This window comes from Phalacrocorax carbo, chromosome 5 (assembly GCF_963921805.1).
Source record: "Phalacrocorax carbo chromosome 5, bPhaCar2.1, whole genome shotgun sequence".
Classification (NCBI taxonomy): Eukaryota; Metazoa; Chordata; class Aves; order Suliformes; family Phalacrocoracidae; genus Phalacrocorax; species Phalacrocorax carbo.
Window position 1 is genome coordinate 71015978 of NC_087517.1, and position 16253 is coordinate 71032230.

The following is a 16253-nucleotide window of genomic DNA, read 5'->3' on the forward strand; positions in this document are numbered from 1 at the left end:
TCCACATACCTCTGGTTTTCACTTTCCACCTAATTCTCCCATTACCCCAGAGCCTCCGTCCTAGATCAGCACTTGGGCCAAATTTAAACATTCTGCCTGCAGCAGATTTGAAAAAACAAATAATCCCAGAGTAGGTGGCTCAAGACAAGGATGTGTGACTCAGACTGTGCTTCTAGACCTACACTCCCTGTGCAGAGAGCAATAGGCCTATTCATAATTTAGCTAATACCCTGAACTGTTTCTGCCCCCAAAACACCCTGTTTCTCCCTATTGCCTTGACAAGGACAGTGGGAAACGGCTGGTTTGCTCACTGCTTCTTTTCAGCTCTTCTTTTGATCTCAGTGCTTTAAAACAGACGCTTGGGCTAGGTGTCTCGGCTCCCCCCTCCGCTACGCACCCCAGGGAACTGCCTCATGCTTTGCAGAACGCAGGCATTGCCCGTTATTTGTAAATCAGTGTCCATTTGCAAAGCAGCTGAAGTAGCAACATGCAGGGGGATCACCAAAGACGTTGCCATGTCCACAAAAACACATGCTTGTACAAGTAAGCCAATGACTAGGGTCAAGTAGATCCAGAGCTTTACTCAGCTATTCTGAGCACAAAGCCATGCATGTCACTGACCTGCCCATCTACGCCCAGAGGGGAATATTCCCAGGTTGGAAGCAGGAATTGAGAAGCATTGGTAGGAAGAGGCTGAAATGCTGCGAAGCCCTTGTTCCTGTTTCTTTCCAAAGCAAGTGCTGGCAGACAGATTTGGAACAGTACCGTGTACAAAAATACACTGGCTTATCTTGGTACAACTTGGCTACCTAGAGCTCAGCTTACAAATTCACTCAAGTCACAGAGTGTTAAATAAGAGCAGAGTCAGGCCAGTGCTTCGGAAAACCTCTGCGACTGTGAGGTCTTCCATCCGCTTACTATGTTGCTCACCCCTATGAACCAGGCTTATTTGTCCCCGGCATCGTCTTCTCTTTCGCTGTCTTTGTGTCTGTTGTGGCATCTCCTAGCACCAGGAGTGGCCAATTGTTTCAGAAAGACCTCTCCACTAGCCTCCTTCCCCAACTTCCACTTACTGGGTATTTTTCCAGTGGCTCTGTCAGCAGCATATCTCCAAATATGGTTCGGCAGTACTCGGCCATCTTCGCCTGCTGCTTGGGCCTTATGAACAAAGAGATCAAGCAGGAGTGAACAGGAAAACAGACGCCCAAATCCAGAGCTAGCATCAACGACCATCTCAAGATCCACGTACTCTACTCTGAAAACCACCTCTTGCCTTCACTCAGACAGCTACGCAGATTTTGAAGTCCCTTCCCAGGCCTATTCCCATTTGTTCATACTCTGCCACCTTGAGCTAAAAGGCTGCAGAACTGTGGTCACCCTCACTCCGCAGCTTATGGCTCATCCCACACCTCCAGGGGCTTCAGAAATCTCAGCCGGTATCTCATTTCAGCCCAGGCACTCACTTAAGACCCAGCAGCCCTTGCCTGTATACTTTCTGCTCTGGACAACAGAGAACACAGCTCTCCCAATCCCTAGATACTCACGAGTCCACGTGGTTCTCAAAGGACAGGATGACAGGGTAGAGAGATGTTTTAAAAGCGCTTTCCGCAATGGCCTCAATGGCATCCTAAATGAGAGGCAATGGTCAGAGAGAAGATCAGCACTCATTACTATCAAAGACATCCAGCTCACCTCCCACTGAACAGACCCCGAACTGACCGCTGGCAGGAGCTTCTCTTTAATGTAACTAAACTTCTCCCAGTAAGAAGGTGAGAAGTGTCATCTTTTTCATACCCGCCTGGACTTCCAGCTCCAGAGGATATAACGTGCAGCTAAACTCAATAGCTTGCATAAAAAAAGAAGGTGAAGATGTAAGAATATGAGGTTTTATTTTTGTTACATAGCTCAGCGTATACATAAATGAATGTGAAAGTGTCTTGCCGGGGAGGCAAGCCACTGCCACACGTACTTTTAATTGGTAGAGAAAGGAGTATGCAGCACCAGATTAAACTGCTTCAAACCCTATTTATAATTACCTCTGAACCTACCCAATTTTCTGTCATTTCACCTGCTTATAAAACCCTTCTGTCTAGCAGCAAAGAAAACTGGGCTGTTCAGTAACCAGCAGTGCTGACATTTCAAATTCAGATACCATGGAAACATTCTCAGCATTAACAATATAAGAAAAAATAATCATATTTTCCCCAAGCCCCTGTTAAACTGCCACAAACTTTGCACTATTTTCTTTTCTGGTGCTGCTAATGGATGTGGTAAAGAAGCGTCCCCTGCTCCCCCGAGAGCCCCGGCTCAGCCGTGATCCCAGCACTGAGGGAGGCTGCCACAGCTGCTCCTGCACGGACCACTTGGACTTTGTGTCACAGACACCTGCAACGCTCAGAGGAGGAGAAGCTACGGGAAAAGCTACTAAAAGGCCGCAGGCAGTGGTAGAAAAGGGAGAGAGGTGTGGAGGCAAAGATCTACGTATTATGTAAAACTGAAACCTGGGCACATGCTGCGTTACCAGGTTATAATTTCCTTGAGGTACAGTCACATGCTTTAGCAGAACTCTGCAATTACAGCGGCTACAGCTGTCATTATTTCTCCTGTAGTGAGCTGCTGTGCAAAAAGCAGCAGTGGTAGTACAGGATTTAGGAAATTACTGACAATGAATATGACGATACCTTTGATCTTAAGGATTGGGTTGGGTTTTTTTCCCCCCACATAAATATTTTAGTACTAGTGAAGTGTGGGAACTGGGGGGAGGATATGGAATAAAAACAAATAGCTTTAAAAAGAATGTAAAGTGTGTCTGCCTGTTAGCAGCAGCTGCGTAAAGGAGTGCAGAAAAAATAAGTGTGATGCATTGATTTTTAACCTGCAAGCTGTTTGCAACTTCTGTGGTTCAATGCCCCGTATTTCCCAAAGGAGAAGTAGGGTTTGCGCTGTGCTTCTGAAGCCTGGGAGCTGAACCCTCAGGGAAGCCATCTGCCCAGCATGCTAGAGGGCAGTTGCTCCACTGAACACATTCCACGCACTCATGTAATTAGGAAGTAACTGAAACCTATTCCTCCAAAGCACCGCCATGGGAGGCTGTAAGCCACAGAAACCTGCTCTAGACCACTTAGAAGGTAAACTCATTTTAACCATTTGTTCTCTAAAAGCTGTCTTGTTTGGTTCTCTGATGTGCATCTATCCATAAATCCACCATCCTCACGCAGCTTTCTGTCCTTTTATCCATCTTGCTACACAGCCCTGTGTATGCAGGCACACCTACGCAACCACCTCTCCATCGCTCCTACCCGGCTGCCCGCATTTCCTCATCCATTCATCTTTATGCAGCTAACAACATTGCTTCTGGTCCTCCCACTCCAAAAATGTACACAAACTCCAACCTATTGCATATTTGTTCATCTTTCATTCCACCTACGTGTTCATTCACTTGTCATCTTGCCATCAGTCGTTTCCTTTCAACCATCTTTGCCCTCAGCCCATCCATTTCACAGTTCCCTCAGCCAGCCTCCTCAAACAGAGATCAGCCTAAAACCAAGCAGGGGAAAGCACGTGCGGAGAAAACTCTTTCCCTACCTTGAAGAGGATCTCAGTTGTCATGGTGAACCCGTGAGTGATGATCGGCTCCTCATCCGGGGGTCGGCCCTTCCAGCAATCCAGCTCCACGCAGCGGCAGCCCGCCAGCAGCGTCTGGCGATACATTTCAGGAGACGAGATACCAGAAAACTGACCAGCTGGAGGAGAGCAGAAGGAGGGAGGCTCGACATTAGCTATGCACGCGGGACAGTTTCTGCATAAACTGGAGCAGCAGAACTCTGCCATCCTTGAGCAGGTGTATGTGGCAGAATGACACGATGTTTTCGGTTACGGGGTGACATTTCTTCTTCTTACACAGCATCTAAGTGCCAGGCCCCTCAGAGTACATTACACCCCTCAGCCCTCCAAACTTCAGGGCAGACACCTCTGCCTGAGCGACTGTCAGTACATTCATCCATCCCCAGTGGTGGTACCTACGTGTTGGAGCCCAGGTAGGCTCTGGGACTGCCCGTACCTGTTAAGTACGTGTTGTGTGATGAATTGATGAAGTAGTGTGAGAGCGGCTGGGTCATGTCCTGGTACAGCACCAATTTGTCCAGTGCTATCACGTTGTTCTCAGGGCCACAGAGGAACCAGACCATCCCCTCTGGAGACAACTGCCCTACATGGAAAACAAAGCTGTTAATAGCACCGAAAGAAAATGGCTCTGGCACCTGCTTGCCGGTGGATTGCAACACAGGGGCTTCTGAGAATCAGGCTGTTGCTCCCTGGGAAAGGCAGGGTAGCAGAAGGTGCGAGATCCTCTGCTATTCTCACACTACCTCTATAGCACAAATTTTTGGCTGAACAAGACCCACCTCTCTGGATGTTAATCCCGCTGGGCTCATACTTCTCTATCAGGCTCTGCACCTGCTCAGGCTTGGCTGGTGGGAAAAGGATGTCATTGAGGCGAGAGTCTCGCTGCTTCTTGTTGATAAACTTTGCCAAGTGCTCTTTGGTCATGTAGGGCTTTGCTTTCAAATGGCTACAGTGAGAGAATTACAGAGGAGCAGAGGTAAGGCCTGTGTATTACCCAGAAAACCTTTTCACAACAGCGAGACTACTCCTTCCTCGGGTTAGCAGTGGGTGTCCGCCTCTCCGGGCCCACTAATTTCTGTTTTGCCTACATTTCTTCCTGTAAATGATGCTTCCCACTGTGGCCTTTCTTCTTCCTCACTAATTCAATGCTGTGAAGAGGTTGTGCTGAGGGCAGCACAAAGCATATTTTGAGCCTCTGACTCAAACTCTGAAGGGACTTGAGTCTCAGAGCACGGTGAATTGCTTGCCCTATGAAATCAAGTCCATTTAATAAGTCACAGATTTAGCTACTTTAAAAAAAAAAGGTCACTGGCTACTTGTGAGGATCTATGGTTCTCGCACTGTACATGGCCTTGTTTGGGGCTAGCCACAAGCCTTATCACGTTAGCACGATCTAGTGTTGACCTGGAATCAACCCTCCTGATGGTGACAGTTAAAGTCCCTGCAGCAGAGCGAAGTCTCATCCTTTTTATTCAGGCTGTGAGTGAAAGTGTGAAGTGCACTGGCACTGTACTGTGACCTGGGTTCCTGCCCTTCTAAGGCTTGAAACCAGACAAACCACATAAGCAAAAAGGAGGGGCAAGGGGATTTTATGCTATCTTTTGTCACAAGAGCTCAAGTTCTCTGCTGTAGCTTGAAGGAAACTTACTGTGAGGTAAATATCTCATCAATCTCAGGCCGTGGACACAGATTCATGAGGAAAGTTTTATACACAGTCTCAGGGAAGTCCTCTGGGTTGATGGCATCATTCTGAGAATGCAACAAAGACATGTCAGCATCACAAACCCACGACGGCCTTCACCTCCCCATTAACACCCACAGTCCAGCACTGGTTTGTGACAATGGGAGCAAGCGACTGGAACATCTGGCAAGGTGTTCAGGAGAGCACAGAGGGAGTGGGGAAGCACCATAATGCCCTACTTCAGAACGGACAGTTATGTGAACTGTCCCTTGGTGCCTCTTGTGGGATGGTGTAAAGCTAAAGCTTGATGTGGCGGTAAGAGCTGTCAGAGGCCTGGGCTCTACTCTGCGGGTTGGCAGCAGGGCTGAGATTAACTGTCAGATCTGTTGCCTCAAAGAGCAGACAGCGAAACAGGCGGAAGGGAACACGCTGCTTCTTGGGCCACATAGTGCAAGCGATGGAGTCGCAAGCGCTCCTGCAATACAAACAGTAAGAGCTGATCCTAGCAGGCCTGCAGCTAAGGCATGGCAGCTCGTGGTAAGGAAAAGCTTTACAGCAACTAAGAGCATCTGGGCTGATGATTTTTCCACAGCCAAGGGCATCACATCAGGGTAGGCAAAAAGATTATTCTCAGACTAGCAAGACCTTTGGCTTCCTAGTGAAACCCTTACCTTGCCCTTTGGAAGATGACAAGCGCTTAATGCTGCTTCCACCCTCTTCCTGTCCGCAGGAAACATCTGAAAAATACTGACCAGACAGGGAAAAAAGAAATCACCGCAGTGTAACAGGGGTGAAGTCAGAAAGCCTGGGTTCGGGTGGCTGGGAGCTGCAGCCAGAGCGCAAGACACTCAAAACGCACAACGAAGGAGGCTGACGAAAAGACTGTAAACTGGGACCTGAGAAGACAGACAGTGTTTCTCTAAGGGAGTAACTCATGTACCGAGTCTTGTAAACCTACAGTGGATTTTTTGCAGCGGATTTTTTGACTGCTGCCTTAATACAGAAGTTCTATATTTGGGCTATGGACTCTGTAAGAGCCCTGTCACTAAATGGCATCAGCTTATTCTCAAAATGCCTCTGCGCCGCCCTTCCCCTGCCCCTTGTGGAGGTGCCCCCTGCGGCAGCCGGCTCACGCCACAAATCCCCCAGGACGCTTCCCCCCAGAAGACACCGTCCCGGGAGGCAGCTGGCATTAGCAAGGAGTAACTTCGTAGGCAGCATTCAAAGACAACATTCAAAATAAGCAAACAAATCCTGTGCACTTTTCCCCCTTTGGAAAAGGTAAAATTTTCTGGAACCAAAGGCTTTCCACGAATTTAAGGCACGAACTCATTACACGGGCAAAGAAGCTGGCATACCACATGAGGGAAGCACAAAAGCCTGCTGCTGCAGAAAGCAAAGTTCGCCTCCAATTTAGAAATTGGGGTACCGGGTACTGGTCTGCAGGGCAAGCCTTCAGCTTAAAGCAGCCTCTTTGCTGCACTATGGAATAGTAACAATAACTGAACTCTCCCTGCTTACAGAATATCCCAGTCGGCAGCGATGAGGTCTCCTCTGTGGATAAATTTAGATGTCAGCTCTGTTAAGCTCCTGGCAGCACAGGTGCTCCCAGCCAAAAAGGGGAACAAAAAGTGCCAAACGTGTTGACAGGTGGAAAAGTGTTCAGTGGGAGCTGCAGCAGGCTTATGCAAACTCAGTGCATATTGGTTCCCAAGCTGCCCTTTGCAAGGCAAAAAGTGCAGCACCTTGTTATGATTCAAAAGGGATTTAAATGCCTAAAGAGAAAGGCAGATGCTCAGTGGAATTTTCAGAAGAATTCAGACACAGGGTTTTGAAAGCCTTACGTATACCTGCACCTGGAGATAGTGAATATTTTTTTATAAATCTGGAGTTTTTAATGGTCTAATGCTTTAAACAGCAAAGTACTTCTACCACTCTGCAAGACAGACAGACCAGGGCATTGAAGAGAGGTACAGCCTGTACCAGATACTTTTTCTAGCTTATTTCAGAAGAATAAGCTGTTTTCTCTCTGCAGTAATGCCACCTTACTTGCATTTTTAAAGATCAATTCAATGCACTCTTCCCTAGTGTGAGTTATTCATTAAAGACCTATACATTTTTAAAAGCCCTTTCACGAATACACTGGTTTCTGACAGAATGAAATTCTGCTGGTTGGTGGTTTAGAAAACAAACAACAAAAAATGTTTATTGTTGAGTAATGATCAACCATCCAGAAGCCCATTTAGCCAGCACAGACTTAATCTAGTACCATTATGCAATATACCACGCAGTAGGTAGCGTATTTATTACAGGTGATTAGCGCTTGCCTCTTGTGACGCTATAACACAGCATAAACCTAGAAGCAGCGTGGTTCAAAATTTCCCAGTGAATACCCACAAATGCACTATCTGCAGGTCCTTATTCTTAAAACAAAAGATAATTTATGCACCCAAAAGGGAATCCAACATGGCAGCGCAGCCTTTTGTCACTCATTCATGGGTTGAATCAACGCGGAGGAGCCGTAGGATCAGCCATGGAGTGATTTTACCAGGGAAGACACCGAGTGGCAGAAAATCCATTCTAGATTTATGCCATGCGGTGCAGGGGAGGAGTGTTAGGCTGGTCTTTGCTTCAGCAAAGCAGGCTTGGCTTATTCTAATGGCAGTCCTACCCTGACGCACAAAGCCAGCGCTGGGGACAGTGAAGTGCAGATCTCCACTGTTCCATACTCGAAGCAGCATTAACGTTGGCCCAGAGGTCTGCCCTCAAAGGCTGTTTCCCTCTCATGTACATCCAGAGTAAAGACTGAGGGCAGCAGAATTACACCAGTGGAGAAGGGCTGTGGTGGTCACATGTGAAGAAAGGAGACAAGCAAAAGCAACGGACCCCTACTTCAGGCTAGCTGGGGAGTCAAGCAAAAAGTTCTCCAAATACAGAACTCTTTATATGAAAGGTAAAATAGATCCTATGCCTCATCCACCTTTCAACTCAGGTTCGCAAAACAATCTGAGACCAGAATTTTACTGAAGTGGCTTGGTTTTGTTGATTATTCCTTGTAACAGCCAGGAGGTGAAATCCATGGCTGTTTAAAGCAATTCCTTGCTGTAGATGAAGGCCGCAAAAGGTGTCCTTTCCAGACCCAAATTACGTCCCAGGCCTTTCCTTGGGAGGAACTAAAGTGCAGCAGGAGTCCTTTCATGGCCTGAATCCAGAGGGAATGATCTCCACCCCTGAGGCAGGGAAGGAGCAGGCAGCTGAAGCCACTGGGCAACCATCCTCTTGCCAGCTGCTCTGCCTTTAGTCTGACTGAACACACAATAAAACAAATATCCATACTCACTTCCTGACAGGAATTTTCCCCTCTGCATTAAGCTGCATCTTCAGCTTCACCAGGCTGCGAAAAAAACCCAAGATTATGACATGCACTTGTACAATCTTAGAGGTCCTATTAAGTAAAGAGAAAGAAAAAGTACACAATTGGGAAAACAATCTAATAGTTAACTAAAAATCGGGGTCCTACAGGACCATCAGCTTAACCTCAGACAGAACCTGTTCCTGTTTCTCAGGAAGGAGAAACAGGCGAATTATAAGAGCTTAGATATCAGAAAGACTCATCTGAAACATAAAATATAGATATAAGATAATGATATCTCCTATTATTTAGCGTTCCTCAGCTGTGCCAACCAAACAGTATCACAGAGCAAAGAAAAAGGGGCAGCACTTTGTTGGGGCGAGTGCTGTGACTGCGGCGGGAGACACATGCGAGGCTCAGAATTTCAGTTTGTCCGATGCCACGCACATTGTCTGACTAGCTCAAGCACTTCCGCGCCCATCAGCTGTCACGCAACATATGGCCCAACTACCAACCCCCTCCCTGTGCCCTGGGGCTCCTGAGCTGACACAGGACTTGTTTTGGAGGCTGCCAAAGGACCTACATGCTAAGAAGCCTTCTCTTTCCAGTACAGACAGAAAGGGCAGTACATGTTTCAGAGAACAACACTTGTCCAAAAACACTTACATTTTCTCTAGGAAGGTGTACCGAGACGCGTTGTACGTGAGGGGATTCCGAACGATGGCCATAATATCCTCAGCCCAGCTCTGGGGACAAACACACACAAGGCAGAGGCAGTTGGGCATTATGGAACTGCACCAAGAAGTACACGGCAACAAACACTGAAAAGGCATGGACCTGTGCTGATACTGCCGGCTACAAATCCCAACAAGGGCATCCTGGGCTTGGCTGTATCGCCCTCCTACTGCCTACGTATACTGGCAGCTGAAATCTTTCCACTGAGTCTTCTCAGCTCTCTGTTTATCCACACAAAGCACATGGAGGACAAAAATGACACATTAAATTTCTTCCACCAGTGGTCCTCCAGGCAGGGCAGAAAATCCTAGACCTATGGAGGTACCACACCCTACTGGAATTTAAACCTGCTGGTTTGTAACTTTGCCAGTAACACTGACAGGGTTCAGTTCCCTGCCTTCCCCTCTCCTTTCCTGCTCCCCACTTAATGCCCCAATCCTTAGTGTTTCCCAGTGCTTCCTTGCCCTCAGGACCCGATACCTTGCCAACATTCTCCTTGTAGGACACAAAGTTATGGAAAGTGAGGTCCACCATGTCAGGGCCGGACACAATAGTCAGAGTCTTAAGCAGGAAGGTGCTGGCAGGGTAATCCAAGTTAAAAACCTCTCGGAGCTTCTGGCACTGCAAAAGAAACAGAACAGATGGGGATGGAGGGAGAACGAGGCAAACTGCATGTGACAAACCAGGACCCAATCCAAATATTGACCCAAATGCACAGCAAGCTTTTCAAGGGTTGCAAAATTGTTTAATATGATCTTCCTTTTCTCAGCTTCCCTCATTTTTCTTCTTTATTCTGGAGCCTGCATTACCTGGGTCCTCCATGGAACAAAACATCGTGACCAACATCACTGTACAAACATGCTGGTTTGGTCTGAAAAAGTAAAAGTTGGAGACTGCTTTTACATAAATTCCTTCTGAAAGTCAGCCTGAGCTTGCAGACAAGCAGAGGAGCATCTGGCCTGCTCCTACCAGAGGTGCACAACCAGGTTATTGCAGACAGCCATTTGTCGAAACACAGGCTGAGAAACTCTTTCAGACTGGTGCGATACCTTTTGCCGTAACCTCCCTGCACCACAAGAAAGATGTTCTTTGGGACCCAGAAGGCCTACCAGCTTCAGACCGGTCACTGGGGAGATAGGCTTTTTCCCCCCAGGTCACATTTTCTGCTAGCTGTCAGTTGCTAGAAGTATTTTTTTTCCTTAGCGACTGCAGTATCCTACCGCGATGGCTCACCAGAGATTTGTTTTGTTAAATATAAGGCTCATCCGATTAGTCATACTTGGATTTCATCACCATGTGAAAGTATTTATAGAATCCCTTTAAATTATTTAGCATTTTCTCCATTCCTACATAAGGCATCACTATGCCAAGGTATGCTGGGGTCGTACTGAGGGTCACTATTTATAACGAAAGGATAAAATTCCCATGCCCTGGAATAAAGCACAGCAATTCATCATCTGAAGCACAGAATAAATCCATATCAAAGTAAACAGGGAGGCTGTCAGAGCACCTGCTCCTTCAGAAACTAAGGGCGAAATTCATGATCTGGGATGGTTAGCAGAGCAGGTCAGGCTCAGAAGGTCGGCTGGCGCTGGAATGCGAGCTCTCGCTGCACGCACAGACACGCGGCTGCGTTACTGCATTTCAACACGCTAAAGCACCGGTAGCACCTTAACAAATTAGATAATTGCATGAACTTCGGCAGAAGAGGTTTTAGCTAAATGGCTTTACCTTTCCATTTGCTATAAACTTAGAGCACATACAAAGTCAGCCGCTGCGGTTCAGCTCACGTTTAGTGACTTGTTAAGCTGCTACTAACCGGACAACGTCTGCATCTTTGCAAGTTGAAGAAAGCAGCCTCCCTGATCTTAGACTTCCACGGACCTCGGTTTAGCCCAAACCGACTCTAAACCTCTACATGCACCCATCTGTTCGCATCTCATGGTGATTCAAACGGAAGCAATTCCATTCCTGCCACAGAATTTTCTCTCGACGCTCAGACTGTAATAGCAGAACCTCCAAAACAGCTCAGCTTCAGGCATTCTTATGTATCTGCACCACATCGCACACAGAGCTGCATGTATATTTTATGGGAACTCTGCAGATATTTTTCCCTCTGCAGGTTTCTTCCCCACTGCATTTTTCCACATTTCTGGAGCATTTGCAATTTTGACGCGCCTGCAGCAAACCGGCATCTTTAGGAAAACAGGATGGCCTGGATTATAACTCGGGACCATCCGACTGCTGTCTCTCACTTTGTAAAAGCAACTCTCCGCAGGGGTAACTCCGAAACCTGTAAAATCCAAGAGCATTTGGAGGGAAAGAAGGGGGAAAGCAGTCAGCCAGCCAGAAGATTTGCCTATTTTCTAATAGGGAATTTCTAAAACGCCTCATTTTTGCTTTGTGAGCAACTTTCCTTCGCAGAAGCGAGCAGCACCCACGCACCCGCACCTTCTTTCCACGCTCACAGCAACTTCTTGACGGAGCTTAACTTTTCATTACAGGTGGCAAAATTTTAACTTCAAATTTAACTTCATCTTGCAAACCCACTAGCGTTTGTTCAGCTTCCTTACCTCTGGTGTTGTAAATTATATGAAGCTAAGACAATAGAGAACTTGTGGTTTATGCTGAACTCATTTCCTGTATTTGTTACGAATCAGCTCCTCCCAGCCCTTCCTTCTCTGCAAGCCCAGCAGACGCTTCTGTTTACGATACATCCCCAGTGAGCTGAACGCTGCATCGGAGCATCTGCCTTTATCTAGCTGAGCTCTGCCAGACAAACCCGACACAGGCCGTGTTTGGTAACGGCCTGATATCTGATCACCTTCCCAGAAGAAGAAATTCACAGTTGGCCTTAGCCTGTGCAGCCTTCTATATGTCATGCCCTTTATCAGCGTTAACTTACGACACCTCCTAACACCTCGGTGAAGTTGATAGCTTCGTTTTATGAGAAGCAAACTGCAGCGGGGAGAAGAAAGGATGATTTTGTTAGGGATCTAAATTGGGTCATATTTTCCCAGCGACTGACTTCCTGCCAGGCCTTAGGCGAGTCACTCGCTTACTTTGTGCTGCCTGCTTTACATGGGGATTATCTCCCTCACAGGATAAATGCAGCGATGTTGGCATAACGCTGAATGAAGATGGTGAGGGAGGACCAGGGACTTGTGCCCCAGAGTGCTGAACCTGATGCCACATCTCGGCTATTTCACAATCCTTTAGCACCTTGTGCTGTGGCTTCACTACGTAATTACTTACTGTCATGTTGCAAGCGGCCAAAAGGAAAAATAGGAATTGCTGTGTGAAAAGCAGGACAACCTCATTAGCCATGCAAATCAGAGGAAGGGAAACATGCTCAGCAAATCCACTTACAAAAACCCTAAAGAAACAGAAAACAAACCACTGGCACGGTGGCTGAAATACAGATTCAGCTTCCCACCCCCCTGATTTCCCTAAAATCCTCGGCTGTACAAACCAGATTCATAGTCCAGAGAAAAGCAAATTCTCATGCAAATACAAGAGCCAGGCCTAGTGCGAGAGACAGAGACACACAGTCAGCTCTCTGCTTGAAACGGGGCTCAGCTGATACCAGGACTTGCCACAGCTGCACGCACTCACTGCACTCCCACAATTTTGTGTCCTCATGAAACACGCTACATGGTGCAGCGCCTGTGGCATTAGAACACAGGGCATGACACAAATCATCTCTTCTGGAGAAGAAAGGTTTTGTTTGGTTGCCAGGCGGGAACGGGAGCACCAAGATTATTCACATGCCTTCGGCCCTGCAGGTGATGCGCATGCCCCATTGTGGCATTCAGCAACAACTGCCGTGAAGCAGGGAGGGCTGTCCTGCGCCCAGTCTGCGCCGCAGGGGCCAGCCTGTCTCTGCACCAAGAACCTCCGCAAGACGAGACACTAAAAAATACACAGATGAAGCACTCTCGGCTTTCCTTGCTGTCTTATCTAAAGGAACTGGAAAATGCAGCAGCACACAGATTCACATGGCACAAAACAACCTGCGGTGTTCTGGAATCGAGCAGGAACAGCCTGCGAGGGAGGGATGCAGGCTGTGCATCCTCAGTAACCTCTGACCTTGTGGTCCAAGAGCTCGTGCTGCAGAAAGATGGAACAGGCAGAAAAAGGGCCCAGCACAGCACTATTCAGATGTGACTGTTTCCTTGCTCGGCCCCTGCGCCACTATCTATAAATCCTTTGCAAGCCATGGGTTTCTCCCCAGTTTCTCCTGCATGCACACGAGTTTGTCTCCATATGGCTTCTTATGATCACACTTTTATTTGGAGGCCTGAACATTGGACTTTTAGTTCCCCCCCCGTTCTCCCACACCTTGCTGAACCCACAGCACAGCACCGAGATGATGCTCAACCCCGAGCTGCCGCCCTCCCCCTGCGATGCAGCAGAGCGACTGACCACCCACAGCATGTTTATAGTCGTTGGCTCAGCCCCCTGCTCAGCTCCGAGCACGAGTGCTCCCTGCCTTGGTGGTTCCTAAACACCACTCGCTCCTACTTTATCATCTCAAAATATGGTGTGTGAAATGCCTTGGTTTAATTTTCTCCCTTGTACATATTCAGTTCAGTGTCTGCATCTCTGGGTTCAATAACAACAAAACGCATACACAGGATGAAAATGTTTTATAATCATGACAGTTAGTCAGAAACTACAACTTCTGTTTTTATGAAAAATTATGCTTGTTTCAAAGCCCATGCCTGCTGAAATGTCCAAACAAAACCCAGGATGAAGCCAACAGCCCAGCCTGAAACATCATGTATTGTAGTCCTAATCATTACATTCTCTGTCAGTGTTCCAGGGTCTTGGTGCATCAAGAAAAAAAAAAACCAAAAAAAAACCCCCCAAAAAACCAAAATGGAAAGGCCGTTATTGTTCCTTATTACTCAAAGGAAAACCCAGAATTGCTTTGTAAATAACATCTTGATCTGCTTCAGCATGCTGCTGAACTATATTCAATAGCTTTTTATCTTGTCTCATTTATGTTCAAAGTCCCTTTTAATTCTTATCTTTATTACTCTTGAACATGCGCCAAAGTTCATTCCGCCCTGTCTCTCAAAACACATCCATGGAGAAAACACGCTGCAGAACACAGAGTAGCTCTCAAAGAAAATAAAGCAAGGGGGGGGCGAGAAGAGGAAACCTGCACAGGCACAGAAGAGGGTGTGGGAGGACTCGGGGGCTGCGTGCACGCTTACGTGCTCTAGGGCAGGAGGCGAGGGCTCAGGAGGGGCGCAGGACAAGAGAGTCTTTGCTCGGAGAAAGCATGGCTGTCCCTCGCCTCCAGGCACGTTCAGTTCCAGGAATCGTCTCCTTCTGGGGCAAGTAGTGGCCCCTCTCATTTGGAGGTGGCTCTGACTGCCACCAGCCCTTGGTGACTTGTCCCTTTGTCAATGGCACTCACTCTGCTGGGCACTACAGGTGACTACCTGGTCCCCAACCACTTGCAGTGTCGGGAAGGGCGTCCCACCGGGCCCTGCCTCCCAGGCTGCGGGGACAACGCTGTGGCCCGTACTGGCGAGGGAGCCTGCGTGACAGCAGGTCTCTTCAGAAGTGGTTTTCTGCGTGGGCACTTTGGTGGCATTCTTGCTGCGTATAGAGAGGTTACAAAGGAAAACCCCGCTTAGCGGGAAAGTGTTGGTGAAAGCAGGGGACCCCCAACATCCACAGCACAACCACCCGTGAGCAGGGAGACTCACTGCACCTACATCAGCCTGGACAGCTCGGGGCACGTTCCACCCGCACGCAGCCTGAGCCGCGGCCAAGGAGCGCGCAGCACCTTGCAGAGGAAAGCAATAGTGCAGATGCTCTCAGTGAAGCGCTTTCCTTCCTTGCAAATTCCTTCAGCCACAATTCAGTAGGGGACCAGATCACAAGCTTTGCCTCTCAGAGGCTGTGGATCTACCACGGCGACACTTGCAAGGGAGGGGAAAGGAGGAGAAAAGGATGCTTGATATATCTGTGCTATCTAAAGCTCTTCCAACAGCTGTGATCTTGTTCTCCTTGTCTTAAATACCATCCATTAGCCCCTTTTCCTCCACTTTTAGCCAATGAAACAAGTAGCCATTGGTATTCATTTCAACAGTTATATCCCACAACCACTCCAAGCCATTATTTTGTAACAGGAGACAGCACCCCGTTTCATTCTTACGCCTTTCACCTCTAACAGATCTTCATTTGCTTTGTCACACCAGATTTTTATATTTATACCTTTTTGTAACGATGCCCCAGACACAGCTGCCCTGCACGGAGGGCTTGGTGATTCACATTATGAAATTTTCACTGCTTTCTGCATTCCTTTGAGCAAAGTCTGTTCTCAGGAAAGCCAGCTGAGTATGAACCAAGGGCCTTGGGCAAGCCCTGCAGAAGCATCGTGGATAATACAGCCGTGTGTATATAAGAACTCTCCAGGACCGGACGGCACACCTCTCCCACCATTTTGGTTCAATGGCCATTTCAGTGCCCACACAAGACCTCCCATTATCCCGTAAGGGAAAGGCGGATAAGGAGCCAGCCTAGTGCATTTTACTACAAGTTGTCATAGAAATGACAGAAAATTCCCTGAAATAAAAAGGGGGCTTATTTTAAGTGGGTCTCAAATGCAGAATTCAAAAAGCGCTTGGGAATTTCACAGCAGAGGTTGTCGTCAAGCGCATCACTTCTGCCTGTTGAGAATACTTAATAAACCATTTGGTGCTTGACCTTTGTTCCTTTGTAAAAGAAAAATAATAATGAGCTGTAGCCAACTCCCAGGACTCTAAAATACAGTCTCTGGCCTATTACAGTGGCTAGAATGCAACAGCAGGTCACACCAGAGCCATCCAGATGGCTGGAGGA

At 47.6% G+C, this 16253-nt stretch overlaps 1 protein-coding gene across 2 annotated transcripts in view; it reads right to left on the reverse strand.

The window, feature by feature from the left end:
- PLCB2 (phospholipase C beta 2) overlaps nt 1-16253 on the reverse strand; it is a 47880-nt gene that overhangs the window by 21744 nt on the left and 9883 nt on the right. For both annotated transcript variants that reach the window (XR_010373181.1, XM_064453097.1), the window contains exons 4-13: nt 9873-10013; nt 9324-9403; nt 8646-8699; nt 5977-6052; nt 5273-5373; nt 4404-4570; nt 4061-4207; nt 3586-3743; nt 1545-1627; nt 1074-1158 (exon numbers count right to left, since the gene is read on the reverse strand). Coding sequence is in view for 1 of the 2 variants with exons in the window: in XM_064453097.1 (XP_064309167.1) it covers nt 1074-1158; nt 1545-1627; nt 3586-3743; nt 4061-4207; nt 4404-4570; nt 5273-5373; nt 5977-6052; nt 8646-8699; nt 9324-9403; nt 9873-10013 (1092 nt within the window). In the remaining variant the exon portion in view is untranslated. The remainder of the gene's footprint in view (nt 1-1073; nt 1159-1544; nt 1628-3585; nt 3744-4060; nt 4208-4403; nt 4571-5272; nt 5374-5976; nt 6053-8645; nt 8700-9323; nt 9404-9872; nt 10014-16253) is intronic.